Consider the following 17,282-nt stretch of genomic DNA (forward strand, 5'->3'; position numbering starts at 1 on the left):
TTGTCTCATCCTGTCTGTATTGTTATAGTGACCATATGTGTACAATAGGGGAATAATTTAATCCACTGTTTTAATATTTTTTGCTTTAATGATTGTCCCTGTCCTACAAGAATTTACACTACATGTTGACATACTGGGCTCTATTTTCGACTCCGCCGGTGGCGCGGCGCAGGCTGAGCCGCTGGCGCAGTGGTATTTTCGAGCGGCGCAGACAGGCACACGGCGCATTTGGTATTTTGGTAGACCCAGGCGTACAGCTGTGCGCCAGGATGGGCGTGTCGGCGCAGTAGGGGGGAGGTGTCGGCATAATGAGCCGGCGCATTGGAATTTTCGACCATTTCGGTCTGCGCCGGCGGCGTAAAAGTGCGCTGAAAGCTCGCCACCTCAGAACTGGTCAATTCTGTGGCCGGCGGCGCAAGTGGATTTTCGTAAACCGGCGGAGTCGTGCGCTCACCTCACAGTCAGGTTTCCACAGTGTCTGGCATTTCACTGCCATCAATAATTAGCAACAGCCGCAATTCAATGCAACTATCTGAGTCAGCACATACAGTCAGACCTAAATTTATATATTTTGATCAGTATCTCACATGACCACATCGAAAGCGCGTTCGGCACACGTAATGGTCACTCACCCTGACTGAATGTACACAGGTGAAACAGGGATGTCTGGTGATCTGTGACTCAAATTGCCTGGTGACAAACGTATGCCACTTTCCCCGGGTCGGCACATGACTCGTTCATCCGGCGAATTCTAGCCCTAAAGTCTTTCAGGGGGACACCCCTCTGAATGGGTGGCTGCTAGGTGATAACGGCTATCCACTGAAAACGTGATGACGCCATATATCACACCGTCAATAAGACGGCAGCGTGGTTTTAGCGGTGTTTTCAGCAGTACTCGCTCAGTCATCGAACACACACTGCGATCAATAATTAGCAACAGTGACGATTCAATGCAGCTATCTGAGTCAGCACATACAGTCAGACCTAAATTTATATATTTTGATCAGTATCTCATCTGACGACATTGCAAGCGCGTTCGGCACGCGTAATGGTCACTCACCCTGACTGAATATACACAGGTGAAACAGGGATGCGAACTAATCGGCTAACGTCGCTGTGCCAACCAGAAACAGCCGTGGCATCCTACAGAGCATATATACTGCATCTATTTCAGAGCACTCGAGAGACAGAGAGGGACAGACACATGGAAAAACGTAAGTGATGATCGTTGTCCGCTATTACCCATGTCATTTCATTCCAAATACAAAGGTAATCATAGTAATGCTTAAAGTTATCTACAAAGATGGAGTGCATCATTGCTTTGAGGAGGATGAAGAGGAGACCGAGGATTTACCATCTAAGAACCTCATATTTAGACATCAGAATCAGAATCAGAATCAGAAATCCTTTATTTATCCCCGAGGGGAAATTGTTTTTGTTGCAGTGCTCCTTACAAGATTAGAATTAGAAAACAATTAGAAGGGAAAGAAAATAGAGAGAACTATACATATAAAAAGCAAATATAAAAACAAAATATTTATATTGAGTATGTGTGTATATATACTGAGAAAAAATAAACAGTATACAAACGGGTGTGCAAAGTAATACAAACGGTTGTCAAGAGACATGAGTGACGTCAGTCTCCTGGAAACTTGCCATGCCTCGCCAGCGGTGTTCTTAAAGGTGAGGCGAGGAGCTGCTGTGATTAGTGGAGATTTGACTCGGCTGTGCCAAACCCACTCCACGCCTTGTCCCCTCCCTCTTTCCGAGTTGCGCCGCTGGGTGGGACTGAAATGAGAAGGAGGTGGAGATGCGCCTGCGGCGCAGCTCACGAAAATACCAAAGTCTGCGCCGCCACGCCCCATTGGCGCAGCGGACCTGACTTTGCACCGCGCCTGCGCCGCGCTGGTGGCGGAGTCGAAAATAGAGCCCAATGTCACTACTGTGTCACACCGTTAGCTCTTTGTTTTTCTGAAAATTCAATAAAGATATTGTTGAAGAAGAAAGTATTCAATAACATTTGGTAAAAAAAATAAATAAGGAAAAGAGAGCACAGGAAACATCTGTGATTAAAGAGCTTATGTTACTTTACAGTAAACTCAACTGGAATGAAGAAGATAAAGAAAATATAAACAAACTGCAGACCGAACTGGATGAAATGTTTATGAATAAGGCTAAAGGAGCATATATAAGATCCAGAGCCCGATGGATTGAAGAGGGAGAAAAGAACACGGCCTATTTTTGCAATTTGGAAAAACGCAGACAAGAATATAATTCAGTTGGCAGTCTAATGATTGATGGTACAGAGTGAACAGAATCTAAACGTATAGCAAAAGAAGTTTTCAACTTCTACGGCAATCTTTATAAATCGTCATATTCAGAACAAAATGCCTCATCCTCCCTCAATAAAATAAAAAACCTGATTCCTGTAATTGATGCAAACTTTAAAGAAATATGTGATGAGGAAATAAGAATCACAGAACTTGATTGTGCAATTAAAAAAATTTGATCGCTCGTCAGGCCCAGACGGCTTAAAAACTAATTTTTTTAAACACTTTTGGGAAGATTTAAAACTCATGCTGTTCCAAGCTATCAATGAATGTATTAACCAAAAAGAACTAATGGAAACAATGAAACAGGGTGTAATTAATTCCGAAACCTGGAAAAGACAAGAAAATTTTAAGCAATTTAAGACCTATTACACTTTTAAATACTGATTACAAGATTCTGACAACAGTTTTGGCAACAAGATTAAAAACGGGTATATCTGAGTTTATTAGCCCAACACAATCTGGTTTTCTCAAAGGTAGATCTATACATAACATCCGCCTGTTTCTGGATCTTATTGAATACAATCACTTAATTGAGGAAGATGCTCTCATACTATTTTTAGACTTTCATAAAGCTTTTGATTGGGTAGAACATATATTCATTATTAATACTTTGAAACAATTTGGCTTTGGAAATAAATTTATTGATATAATAACAATGCTTTATACAGGTATCAATAGCTGCGTTTCTCTTCCAGAAGGAACATGCCCTAGATTTAATGTAGAACGGGGAATAAGACAAGGATGCCGTATCTCACCGCTTCTATTCATTACAGTCACAGAATTATTAGCCATAATTGTTAGAAACTCAAACATAGAAGGACTAAACATCAATAATAACAAACTGATTATAAGTCAGCTAGCTGATGATACAACTATATTCCTAAAAAATAAAGAACAAATACCACTAGCTTTAGAAGTAATAGAGCAATTTTCACAAGCATCTGGTCTGACATTAAATCTGAGTAAATGTGAACTTATGAGTATTCACAACAGCCCTGATTTCTCAATATATAATATTCCAGTCAAGGCTGACGTAAAGTATCTAGGTATTTGGATCTCTAAAGAGTTAGACACTAGCGAAAACAATGTTGATAAATGCAAAAAAAACATTAAACTATTGGCTACAAAGGGATTTAACATTATTTGGTAGAACAATGTTAACTAAAATTGAATCGCTTTCTAGACTGATTTACCCTGTGTATTCTCTAGCTATTTCTCCAAGACAAATTAAGGAGATTAATAGAATAAATTTTAACTTTATTTGGAAGAATGAGCATCATTACATCAAAAAGGGGGGCCTGTTGAAAGATTATGAGGATGGTGGACTTAAGGCAATTGATTTTGAAATTATGAATGGGGTATTAAAAATTAAATGGCTCCAGTCTTTTTTAAAGAATGGAAATGACATATGGTTTTCATTACCCTCATTTATATTCAATAAAATGGGAGGTATTCAGTTCTTACTTACATGTGATTTTGAAATTACAAAATTGCCTATTAAACTATCTACTTTTCATCAACAGGTTTTGCTACAATGGAAAATGGTCTTCAACCACAATTTTAGCCCTCACAATGTTCCATTATGGAATAACAGAGTTATACTGAGCAGGAGGAAATCTATTTTTATGGGAAACTGGATGGAGAAGAAGGCATATGGTCTATTACATACATTTACGTACATTTAATGGACAATCACAGTAATTTTCTTGAACTGGAGGAATTTAATAACAGACATAATATTAAATGCTCCATTGAAGATTATAAAAAAGTAACACAAAACATCCCAAGTGCCTTTATTAAAACTAGTTAAGTATAGCTTAATGACCATAAGAACACCAAGACTGCCCAAATTTAAAATCGATTGTGTAGATTTCATGAATGAAAAATGTAATAATAAATTTATTAGACAGTACTTTTGTAAACTCTTTCTACCCGAGAAAAACTAGAAGCACTCTTATCCTCCAAAATTACAACAAATCCGACAGATCAGCAATCAGAACAAAATTTTTAAAATTTCCACTTCCTCCGAAATATAAAGAGATTCACTTTAAAATTATAAATGACATATATCCATCCAATGAATTTATATTAAAAAAAAATATTTAAATTTGAGGTTGACATTTGTCAAATGTGTGGTGAAAATGTGGAAACAACAGAACATCCATTTTTTGCATGTGAAACTGTTCAGGATATATGGAGATGTCTTTATAATTTGCTGTCTTCCAAGTCCATAGAGATTGATTGTTAACGCTCAAGCAAAGAAATTATATACACTTATAGAAAATCTTCAATTGAGATGAACCCCTTGTAATTTTTATTCTTATATTTATTCTTATTTTCCAAACTGCACTCAACAGTGATTGAAGCTGTATCTTGAATCTGTATGTTGGAGGTGCGATTTTCCTTTTAATGTAAATCTGCACATATGGACAGAAATGAGTATGTCATTCATTTTTTGTATTTGTACTTGTTCAATAAAGATTAAAAAAAAAGTTTTTGTTTGCTATTCTGACACAAACCACTCACGTGGGCGGGCTTTTTCAGGGGTGCGTCGCTATTGGCTAGTGAGTTTTTGAGTGACAGCTCAGTGCCCAGAATTTGTCGCAGGAGAATGCTAATGCTCTGGTCGAAAATTATGAGGACAGTGCATTTTTTGAGGGGTAACGTTATATGTTTCATAGCTGTTTAGTGCTAACTAATTAGCACTGGCCCACTTCTAATCCCAGTAACGATAGAACTAAACTAGCTTTATCGGCATGCAAATATCTTTATCTTGCAAGCTAAAGCAATAAGTATGTGAGTTCAAGAAATGTATATTGTATAAAATGGTTCAATTTTATGAAATCAATAGTAGCTATGCACGTTATTATTGACATAGCTGTGAAGTCTCTCTGGGGCTGGCAGCGTTGCCCTGCATGTTTGCGACTGGGGCATGCGCAGTTGGAGGAATCGCTGATTGATTACTTTCTCCTGCGACAACTTCTGGGCACTGAGCTGTCACTCAAAAACTCACTAGCCAATGGTGACGCACCCCTGAAAAAGCCTGCCCACGTGAGTGGTTTGTGTCAGAAGCAAACAAAAACTCAGGGAGCACACATGAGAGAGCTGGCAGCAAGACTGCAAAGCTGACGGTGAGGGCAAAAGTCTGAGCAGTAAGAAAGAAACTGAAGATATTTTACTGAGGATTTTACAAAAGTAAAAGACCAATAGTTTACTCAATTGCACAAATAATTTGTTTGCAAGTTACAAGTTTTACTTTTGAGATGACATTTTTATTTTATTTTATTTTTTGCTTCAGTGAGATTTATTCTCCCTCAAATTTTTATTTTTGTTTGATACTGAAGAAGTTTTGTCTGATTATTTTGACACAAATCTGATTCCATATATCACAGCCTGGCATCCTGGTAGGAATAAGAGAAAAGGTCAAGGTTATGATAGCTAAATAAAATATGTAAAATGTGAAAATGTTGCTTGTGAGAAAAGACAAAAATCTGATGTGCAGACTGAAATTAATTTTATTGAGCATCTTCAACAACTCAAGTTCCCAAGCAGACAAACCTCTTTCACTTTGATGACCCCACTTCCTTTATAATGCCAATACAACAAATGACAAGGCCAAATCTTTCCCCCATAATGTTTTTGGCCGTTACATCCAAACGGGGAGCTCTGCCTCCACCTTCCACCTGTGGGGTTTAAGTCAACAACAGCAGTCTGCCAGCACAGTTAAGTGGGTTGTTCTCAGTTCTGTGATAAACACACTGCATTTCTACCTGGAAGGCTTTTAATGTGAAGCAGCAGCTGCAGGAATCAGAAAAACAAGGCTGATATGTGACGGTGTGTTCAGGCGCCACGCTCCAAACCATGACCAAAGTGCAGGCACACCTTGTTTGAAGGTTTGGTGTCACTGGCCGGCCTTCACCGTAGACGTAGTGGAAATTCACTACAGTACATTGCTTTGATGTTTGCTCTCTTCTTGGGTTGGGAGTACGCCTTCGACAAGATCAACAGTCAAAACCAGGAAACACCCTGTTATGAAGTACAGCAAGTTGAGAGCAGAGACACCGTGCACAGCATGTCTTCACAACAGCATGTCAGCACGTCAGGGGTATTAAACACAAAACTCAGAGACTAAAGTTGCCTTTAAAGATGCATCTCATCTTTAAATTGAAGCAATGCTGAAGCTGAACTTCCTCCTTGTTACAGAACATCAGCTGATTGACTAAAGCCTCAGCGTAAATTGTTTCAGTAAAACTGTAGAAATCATATTTTTCTATCATTAAAAATAGCTTTTAAACAATAGACAACAATCAGATATGTTTTAGATGCATATTTATTTATTTATTTATTAAGCCCACAGCAATGGCCTCAGCAGACATCTCCTTACTGCAGTTCACATCAGTAAGCTGGTCTGAGACACTTCAGCGGGACGTGGTCGGGACCAGAGGACTAGCTCTTGCAGTACAGCAGGTTGACGCGGTCAATGTCATTCTGGCTCATCTTCCTGGCCATACCAAACATCGTGCTGGGGTCTGGAACAGCCACCATGGTGGGGTTGAGGTTGTCCTTGGAGAAAGCCAGCCTTAAAGGAGGAGACAATCAGAGTCCTCAGTAACTTTAAATCTGAATTTTTCCTGCTTGTAGCAATGTTATACCATTTCACTGGCTCTGTCACCTATAATCATCCTCAAACACACTTTTTTTCCAAAATGATAAAAATAATTACGTTTTATTTAGCTTTGTCATTTTTATAGCAAAGCACAATACAGCATAAAATCATCGCTATAGTGTTTCACCAAACACAAATAGGAATTGACCAAAAACAATAAGAACCTGTTGTAGTGCATCACAGAGCCGTAGTCATACGGCGTCTCCTGGTTCAGAGTGTTGATCTTGCTGAAGTTGTAATCTTCACCTGCAGTGGTGAAAGAAGTATGAACATCCCATACTTAAGTAAAGGTAGCAAAAATAGTGTTTGAAATACTCTATTGCAAGTAAAAGTTTGAAACCTTTTTCATCTAATTTTTATCAGTTTAATTTTAAAAAATGCATCACTTTTGTCATGCTTTTTTATGTTGATCTTAAGTTTAAAATCTGAATCTATAATTTCAGTCAATTAAGGCCCATTTATACCTGCCTCCGTAGGGGGCCTTCATACCTCCGTCCATTTTCAGTGTTTTGTCAGTGTGTCCTCTAGGGGGCAATGTCGAGTCATAAATTACAGAGCCGTTGTCATGGCAGCCGATGCCTTGTCAATGCTTCTGTCAGCATATACCGGCATCAGTAATGGCGTCAGTAGAGGAGGTTATTATAATGACAGTACTGAAAAATAGGAAAAAAAGATTAGACGAATCTTTTTTTTGATGTAGAGCCAGTTCTCTTCTTCGTCGGTTTTTAGTTTGACTCATTTTGCTCATTTTGACTCTACACTGCCCCCACGACTTCCGGTGGTTTCGGCTAAGCTCAGAGCCGACGGACAAACTGACGGATGAAACAGCCTCCGGATACGGACGAAAGCATCCGTATCCGTTATTTACGGAGGGTATAAATGGGCCTTTAAAGTATTTAGAGTCAATTTAGACGGTGGTTGTCCTTTCCATACCTTCCATGATGTTCTGCAGCAGGAGCCGGATGTGCTGGTCCCTGTCGGCGCGACACTGTTCGTGGCTGAAGCCCAGCGCATGGAGCAGCTCGTGCTGAACCGTCCCATAGTAAATGCAGCCGAGACGGCTCAGAGACACCGTCTGGCCATTGCCTTGGCGACCCACGTAGGAGTAGCATCTGCGGAGGTTCGATAGGACGATCAGCAGTGGTTCATCTTTCCTTCAACAGGATGCTGTTAAACAAAGCTGCTTTCTTACTGAATGTTGTTCTGGCTACAGCTGTCATATTGAAGAGAAACCCTTCATGAATCACAAATACGTCACTTTATATTACTTTAACAGACATGCCTCATCCCCTACGCACCCGTCCAGAGACTGGATGTGGAGGAAGTCCCTCTGGTTGGTGCGGGGAAAGAAGCGAATGCAGGTGGAGTAGGAGAAGGAAGTGATGCCTCTTTTGATGATAACCAGCTCATGAGATGCTGGAGGGGAAGACACAGTCATGGGAGATGGAGTCATGGCAGCAAACAACTAGTGTACAGCAGTGTCATCCAGGTATTTGAGGTATGTGATGATGGGTGAGGGGTGTCGAGGGTAAAGAGGAAGAGGCTCAGGACACAACCTTGTGGGGCTCCAGTGGTAATCGAGGATGAGGATGATGTGCTGTCTACTCTAAATGACAAGATCCGATAATCCACAGACTGAATCCTGTACAACCAGGCCAGAAACCCTCTGATACTGCTACTACTGTTATTACATCCACTGTCACTATTACTGTGACTGCATGTCTGTCTCTCTGTCTCTCTGTCTCTCTCTCTCTCTCTCTCTCTCTCTCTGACTGCATTTCTGTCTGTCTGTCTGTCTGTCTGTCTGTCTGTCTGTCTGTCTGTCTGTCTGTCTGTCTGTCTCACTCTCCCTCTCTTGCTCTTCCTCTCTCACCCAATCGGTCGAGGCAGATGGCCGCTCACCCAGAGCCTGGTTCTGCTCGAGGTTTCTGCCTGTTAAAAGGAAGTTTTTCCTCGCCACTGTCGCCAAGTGCTTGCTCATGGGGGAATTGTTGGTTTTCTGTAGATAAAAGAGCTTGGTCTGTACCAGCTCTATATGGAAAGTGTCCTGAGACAACTTCTGTTGTGATTTGGCGCTCTTCAAATAAAATTGAATTGAATTGATAAAGGAGAGCAGAGCAGTGAAGATGAGGTAAACTGAATCTTTAATAACTGCGTCAGGCTGGGGGGGCCTTCAGGACCTCACTAATTACGGGAACTCATCCCTCTACACTGTGGTGAACCATCAACTCTCCAACATGTTTTACTCACACCTGTCACCTCCTTCAACTCAGCCATCAAACAACTAACTGGACCTGGATCTGTGAAAAGGAGGTGTGAGCTCTTTCTGTGTCACCCTCCTGAAAGTCTGGGTGTAGCAGCCGTCCTCCATCTTCACGCTCATCTTCAGCAATTCAGTCCCGTCCTCCATCCCCACAGTCTGTCGCGGGATTACATGCTGTCAAGCCCATCACCCTGAAGTCTGTGGTCGTGAAATCCTTCAAAAGACTGCTGCTGACCCTCCTGAAGGACATCACAGCCCCCTGCTGGACCCCCTTCAGTTTGCCTTCTGGGCCAACAGGTCAGTGGATGATGCAGTCAACATGGGACTGAACTACATCCTGCAACAGCTCCACTTCCCGGCTCCACTCTGCATTCAGCACCATCATCCCTCTACTAGCCTGCCAGCCTCCACCCGTCAGTGGGTCACAAACTTCCTGACAGACAGGAAGCAGCAGGTGACGCATCCAGCACCCAGACTATCAGCGCTGGAGCCCCCCAGGGAAGTGTACTCTCCCATCTGTACCAGGAGACCCATCTGTTAAAGTGCTGAATTTGCAGACACAGCAGTCATCGGCCTCGTCTGCATACAGCCAGGAGGTTGAATAGCTGGTGTAGTCAGAACAACCTGGAACAGAAGAAACTAAATACTGTGACAGTCAGCTTCAGGAGGAGCCCCAAAACACTGCCCCCCATCAACACACTCAACAACACTGTGTCTGTGGTGGAAACCGTTATTGAATATCTCCCTGCGCATAAAAAGGGTGACCAACATAAACTCCATCATTGCAAAGGCCCAGCAGAGGATATACTTCCTGCACCAGCTCAGGAAGTTCAACCTGCCTCTGGAGCTGCTGACCCAGCTCGGCAGTAATCCAGCCTGTTCATCATCACTTCCTGCTTTGGATCAGCCACCAAACAGAGCAGGAACAGACTACAATGAGAGTCAGTCTTTGCTGCCAACCCTCTGTTCAGGGCTCCTCAGTCAGGAAACAAGGAGGAAACATCACTGCAGACCCCAGGACACAAGCTGTTCCAACCTCTCCCCTCTGGTAGGTGCTACTGAGCAATGTATGCCAAAGCAACCAAACACAAGACCAGTTTCTTCCCACAGGCCATCACTCACTCACATCACAGAGAGTTTCTTACTTGCCCCTAAAGCTGATTCTGATTCTATGACACAGAGGAATAAGATATATCAAGCTTTAGACACACAAACACAGAGTACTTGTTAGTACATTCAATTCATTGTTGGTTTTGGTGTTTGCTTCAGGGCATTCAATTGTTCGCAACTGGACTTTGTCAGTTTGTCTTGGAAGACATTTCACCTCTCATCCGAGCAGGTTTCATCAGTTCATGCGCATCAGACACTCAAACACCCTACCCCACCCAAGGGTTGCACCCTACCCCGCCTTAATGGGGGATCGTTTGCCTCACAATAGTGATACCATCCTTGGTTTTGGGGGTTAACCTCACTTAGAGGATAAATACTTGAATCTAACACCATTTCATTAGACTAGAGCTGTCCTATCTAGTCTGATGCGCAAGACCTGATGAAGCCTGCTTGGATGAGAGGCGAAACGTCTTTCAAAACAAACTGACAAAGTCCAGTTGCGAACGATTGAATGCCCTGAAGCTTACAATGACCTGGATGAATGAGAATATTCACAGGCATGTTTTGGTGTTTGTTTTGGATTCATTGACAAAAAGAAAAATATGAAATATTACCAGCTTTCTCCTTTAAAGGAGGTTGAACTTTTACAGCTGTTTAAGAAAATCAACATATCCCTGCAGCAGTGTACCAAGAAATATATGGATGTACTTACAGTAGTGGTCAGCGATGACATAAGGAATATAAACCTTGCCGTCTGTGGATTTAGGCCACATACATTCACGCAGGATGCAGGGTTTGGTGCTTCTCAGGGTGCGATGATGAACAAATGGACCATCTCGGTTACTCTCTGCAGAGAGTGTGAGAAGAAGAAATGGCAGTGGATAGAGAGCCAAGCAGAAATGACATTATATGACTGTCACAGCAAGACAGCACTGCTCCTGTGTGCAAATTACTGGGGTTTAAAGCGCTCAGCAGGCAAACTGTGGACAGTTTTCGAGCTAAAGTCATTGTTCCCTGCTAGAAAAACCAGCATAGACCAGCAAAGCTAGCCACCAGCAAAAACCAGCATATGTTGTGTTTTGATGCTGGTGACCAGCATTCCATACCGGTTATGCTGGTCACCAGCATCCCGTGCTGGTTATGCTGGTGCTACTCAGCTCTGTATGCCAAAGCAATCAAACACAAGACCAGTTTCTTCCCACAGGCCATCATTCACTCACATCACAGAGAGTTTCTTACTTGCCCCTAAAGCTGATTCTGATTCTATGACACAGAGGAATAAGATATATCAAGCTTTAGACATACAAACACAGAGTACTTGTTAGTACATTCAATTCACTTGCTTTGTGCGAAAATCGGTGGCGCAAGCAGGTAGTGCCTCACAGCAAGAAGCTTGCCGGTTCGATCCCCGGGCGGGGCCTTTCTGTGTGAAGTTTGCATGTTCTTCCCGTACTGTGTGGGTTCTCCCCGGGTACTCCGGCTTCCTCCCACAGACCAAAAACATGCTCATTAGGTTGATTGGTGACTCTAAAATTGCCCCTAGGTGTGAGTGTGAGTGGTTGTCTGTCTTTGCATGTTGCCCTGCAATCAGCTGGAGGCCGGTTCAGGGTGTACCCCGCCTCTCGCCCGTTGAAGCTGGGATAGGCTCCAGCCCCCCCGCAACCCCGACAGGGATAGGCGGTATAGAAAATGGATGGATGGACATTGTGCGAAAATACGGAGAAAAAGTTTGTTGTTGGATGTATAAAAGTGTGTAGAAATTGTTGTTGAATGTGTGGAGGTCCTCCAGAAGAAGCCTTACCCCTCATGGGTCGTTATGCAGCCGATGAGGTTCGTGTTTTTTCCATTTGTTTTGATTATTTATTTTATGAAATGAACCATTGCTAATGTGGCTAATTATCAATTCTTGTAAGGCTTACGTTAAAATGTTTGTGTTACAATGGAATTAATGTGTTCCTGATGTGAATAAGGAAGGATTAAATTCATGTTGTGTTTGTTTCAACAATTTGAAGCTTAGTACAAGACCAAGATAAACATAAGTCATGTATGGAGTACTGTGTGAATGGCATGGGGTTTGCAAGATAACAACGTTTTATTTTTGTATCAAGGTTAAAATTGTCAAGGTCAAGAAAATGGATGGATGGATGTTTATTGTCTGTTTCATGTTGGGTTTCAGTTCTCACGTTTGGGAGTAAACCCTGAGCAGTAGAATTAAAGAACAGTTGTGATGTCATCACTACATAAGCGGAGGGAGGCACAAGCAACACCATGCTGGTGTACCAACATAGCTATGTTGAGTCACCAGCCAAACCAGCATCAATCCAGCATAAACCATCATAGACCAGCATGGAAATGATGCTGGTCTATGCTGGTTTTTCTAGCAGGGTTAGCAGAGCCGTTACACTTCACTGCACAGACACAAGCCCTGCATGCAGTTACACCCATTATAAACTAATTGTCACAGACATTATCACAACAGCCAAGGCTCTGCCATCCCATGACTGCAGTCATAATCACAGCTACAGTCTGTCAGAAGCAGCAGGTGGTGACGGAGCTACGTTAGCTAACTCTGCTAACTAGTCAGCCACAGCTGAGGGTGCATGCACTCATGCTGTTGTCACCCCCAGCAAAAGTCTACTACATAATGCATTATATTATATAATAATACAGCTCAGTCTTCCTCTGTGGGTCATCAGGAATGCAAAACTTAATGAGGAGGAGCAGGAATGTCGTCTCATGTTGCAAAAGACCTTCAAGAAAAAAACCCCACTGTGACCTCTTATAGGTCACTTTCAAACATTTTGACATGTCAAAGTAGAAAAAGCACAGGTGCAAATAATAAAACGAGTGATGGCTGAATTCCATTTAGCTGCTGCAGTTTCAGGGTCCTGGTTTTGTGCATGCTGGCACACTCTCACACTGCCATGGCTTACTGGGAAGCCTGAACAGAGCAGAGCCATCGATTTTGTTACGATCTTGACCTTGTAACCCAGCTGAGTCTCTGTCACATGAAACTCCACATAAGTCAGAAACAATTGACGATGAAGCTGGTTCAGTACGGTGCAGTCACTGTGCCTTACTGAGGCTGCCACTGGCTTTTTGCGGCTGCTGTGTGACACTCAGTTGACCCTCGTCTTCATCATTACGGTCACCTCTCTCTTTCTTCACGACCTGCAGACAGAGAGCATTTCTGTAGTGTTGTTAAACAACCAGCAGAGGAGAAAACATAACAGCAGTAAATCTTCCAGGATTATTAGAATTTTGTGTAGAAGGTGTTTAACAACAAGCCTCAAAATGCGCCCAAACAAGTCTATAAAGAGATTTACAGCCTTTACTGTCAGGACGAGAGTATATTCTGTGATTCTGTTTATGATGTGGTACATTGTTATGTTAATACTTTATTTTGTCTACAAAAATGATCCAAAATGAAAGGTGCTCCACAAATAAAGTTTACTATTATCAAGTTTATTAAATGGACCTTGACTTTAGAATGCAAGATGGCGCTGTGCTAGGTGGCAGCCTGTTGCAATAGCTCTGTTGTTTTTGTTCATTTTTTTTGTTAATTTAGTGTGTTTTTTCCATCTCTTTAACTTATATTTTTTAACTGCATTTCTGGTAACTGTGTCATGATTTTTGCCCGCAGTTTTACAACTTTTTGGTGGCCTTTCTGTTACTTTTTACACTCTGTGTAACAGAGGGCCATGCAGTTGGGAGTGGGGGCATTGTCTACACACGCCAGCAGCTTATCGTGTTGTGCATACCAGGGGTTCCCAAACTTTTCCCTGCCATGGCCCCCCAAACAGCATTAGCTTCTGGCCGAGGACCCCCTTTGCAAACCCACTGACAATGCTACAAAATATGTAAAGAAACATCAACTTTTAGAATGATTTTCTTACTTTTATTCACTATTCAATAATTATTACATTTGTTTAGCATAAGAATATTAACGAATATGTTTTCAACACTGTATTATATTCCCACTGAATAATGAACTTTTCAACAAACTCTTGACAGACAAGAACAGAACAAAAGAAATCAAACCTCTCTCAATTGTGTGTGTGTGTGTGTTCACTATTCAATAATTATTACATTTGTTTAGCATAAGAATATTATTAACTAACATGTTTTGCTTTTTTTTCTTAACTTCCCTCCAATTTTCTGAGGCCCCCCTAGCGACCCCTGGTGGCCCCCCAGGGGGCCCCGGCCCCCACTTTGAAAACCACTGGTGTAAACCCACGCTGCTGCCCGGAGAAAGGATTGTAGTCCCGGACGAGCTGAAGAGACGACATTGGGACTGCAGAGCTGGAGCTAAACAGAGGGCGAAGGCACACACACCATCCGTTCCGGTGACCATCACAGGGAACGTGAGGTCCTTAACATATAAGACGGACGAGCTCGTCAAGCTGGTCTGGACTCAATGGGAATACCGACAGTGCAGCCTTATGACTTTCACGGAGTCGTGGTTGCATTCAGATGTCCCAGACTGGAGCGTGGAGGTACCTGGCTTCACCTCAACCTACAACAACATGTTGATGTCCCCACACATTCTAGGGGACACACTCTCGATCTCATCATCTCTCACTCCGCCCCCATCAGCAACTTTCAGGTCTACGATCTTGGTGTTTCAGATCACAAGGTAGTGTCAATGGAGCTGCCTTTTCCTTCCCACCAAACCAAACCAAAGCGACAGATCCACTTCAGAAATCTGAAAAACATCAATCCTGATGCCCTGGCCCTGGATCTTCAATTTCTCTCTCTCCTCACATTCGACACCCACATCAATCACCTTTGTAAGACTTCATTCTACCACCTCAAGAACATCGCCAAACTCTGTCCAACACTCACCCTGGCAGATGCAGAGAAGCTTGTCCACACCTTAATCTCCTCCAGGCTGGACTACTGTAATGCACTCCTCATCGGGATCTCTGGCAAGAGCATCCAAAGACTGCAAAACATCCAGAACAGCGCTGCCAGGATCCTGATGAGGGTGCACAAGTATGATCACATCACCCCCATCCTGAAATCTCTTTACTGGCTCCCTGTCCCACTCAGAAATGAATATAAGGTCTCCCTCCTCACCCACCAGCACATCTACGGTCACGCCCCCCTTTATCTACAGGAACTCCTCACCCCCCAAACCTCCTCACGCACCCTCCGATCAGCAACAGCCAACACTCACTGGGCATTTTCCTCTGCAGCACCGAGGTTGTGGAACACCCTCCCTGACCATCTGAGGGCCCCACCATCTACTGATGGTTTTAAGCAAAATCTTAAAACATATCTTTTTAAAAAAGTGTTTTACTATTATTATTATTATTATTTATTTATTTTTATTATTATTATTATTTTTTTAACCTACTTCCTACCTTGATTTTAAACATGATAAATTTTACTCTGTAGCACCTTGAGATTGCCTGGATATAAGGTGTGTTACAAATAAAATGCATTATTATTATTATTATTATTATTATTATTATTATTATTATTATTATTATTATTATTATTATTAGCTCCGTGCGGGAAGAAAGAGACATGGCTCAGAGCGGTAAGAAGAAGGGATCCAAAGGCGGATGGGGAAGCAGCATGTGACATCATCCACTCCACCATAGCGGAACTACAAATGCAGCAACCAAATGCTTTTGTAGACATTACTGGAGAGGAGGACACTGGACAGACTGTTATCCATCATGGATAACCCTGAACATCCTCTTCACCACCTCTTGGACAGACAGCGGAGCTCCTTCTCCAATAGACTGCTTCAGCTCTGCTATCAAAAGGACCGTTTCAGGAAATCATTCCTGCCACGAACCATCACACTGTACAATAGAAACTTAAACAGTTAATCCACCAACCTCACAAACTCCTGTGTTTTTACATATTACTTTTACGTATTATCTGCACTACTGCAATATTGCACATTCAGTTTACTTGCACAAAATTTTTTGCAGTATTTTGCTGTAAATATTGTTTGTATACCTAGTTATATTGTATTTTGATTATATTGTTATGATATTATATGACATGTATTGTATATTACAATACATTTTATATAACTATATTTAGTTTTACTTAATTACATTTTTATATTTATTCCTGTTTATATTTTTTGTTACTTTTTCTAAATAATTGTGTGTACATCCTGTGTTTGCTGTATGTTTAATTGTTACTGCAACAAAACAATTTCCCAAATCGGTATCAATAAAGAAACCGTTTAAGTCTCTTTAGATTATACATCCTGTAAACAAGATCAAAAATGAATTTTTGAAGTCGACTTAAAGCCCACATGAACAAAATGTCCCAAAAATGGAGAAAACTCCATTAGTAAGGAAGACTGTGGTGTGACTGAACACTCAAATGCGTTTGCAGTCAAAGTTTCCTGCTGAAATGACTGTGAATGTGCTAATATGGCTAATATGAGGAGCAGCCACCTGACTGAACACTCTAGCTGTGGTACTCACCTCCTCGGTCCAGGCCAAGGCTGCGAGCAGGACCAGGAGGCCCAGGATGCACTTCACTGCTGCCATGCTACCAAACAACCTGCAGACTGAAACCATCCACCAATCAGACAAAAACACAGTTGGTATCAGGAACATCAGGAGCAGGCAGGCGGTGTGCTTCTCTTACCTTTACCTCTTTATTTCAGGTCGAAGCGTCGTGCTCCGTGAAGTCATCATTTATAGCAGAGATCCACCTTCAGCAGACTGTTCACTGGCATTGCCTCCCTAATCCTGCAAATAAGAAGATTTACCTTGTTAAACCTCCACGAACGTGAAGTTCATTTTTCTCCTCTTAATGCTGACAGCGGGGTCCACCCTTAGCAGATATACAGCATGACCACACTAATCCAAGGAGACAAAGACAGCGTTTGAGTGTTTACTGTTGATACTGAGCTTCACTGAGCTCACTAACT

The 17,282-nt window shown here is 42.1% G+C and overlaps 1 protein-coding gene across 1 annotated transcript; it reads right to left on the reverse strand.

Annotated features, from left to right (window-relative positions):
* Positions 1 to 6,779: 6,779 nt before the first annotated feature.
* Positions 6,780 to 16,896, reverse strand: LOC139337530 (hatching enzyme 1.2-like). The gene is made up of 8 exons (XM_070972154.1): positions 16,831 to 16,896; positions 15,588 to 15,590; positions 13,453 to 13,543; positions 11,085 to 11,219; positions 8,298 to 8,415; positions 7,933 to 8,111; positions 7,164 to 7,245; positions 6,780 to 6,912 (listed from the first exon to the last, which is right to left on the reverse strand). Exons 1-8 carry the CDS (start codon positions 16,894 to 16,896, stop codon positions 6,780 to 6,782), a joined length of 807 nt encoding a protein of 268 aa, XP_070828255.1.
* Between the last annotated feature and the right edge of the window lie 386 nt (positions 16,897 to 17,282).

The sequence above is a fragment of the Chaetodon trifascialis genome, chromosome 10 (genome assembly GCF_039877785.1).
Source record: "Chaetodon trifascialis isolate fChaTrf1 chromosome 10, fChaTrf1.hap1, whole genome shotgun sequence".
Lineage (NCBI taxonomy): Eukaryota > Metazoa > Chordata > Actinopteri > Chaetodontiformes > Chaetodontidae > Chaetodon > Chaetodon trifascialis.

Coding starts and splice junctions, on each gene's coding strand:
- LOC139337530 (XM_070972154.1), bottom strand. CDS start 16,896: ATGGCAGCAGTGAAGTGCATCCTGGGCCTCCTGGTCCTGCTCGCAGCC. Junction 11,220..13,452: donor AAAAGCCAGTGGCAGCCTCA/GTAAGGCACAGT, acceptor CACTCTCTGCAG/AGAGTAACCGAGATGGTCCA. Junction 7,246..7,932: donor GCTGCAGAACATCATGGAAG/GTATGGAAAGGA, acceptor TCACCACTGCAG/GTGAAGATTACAACTTCAGC.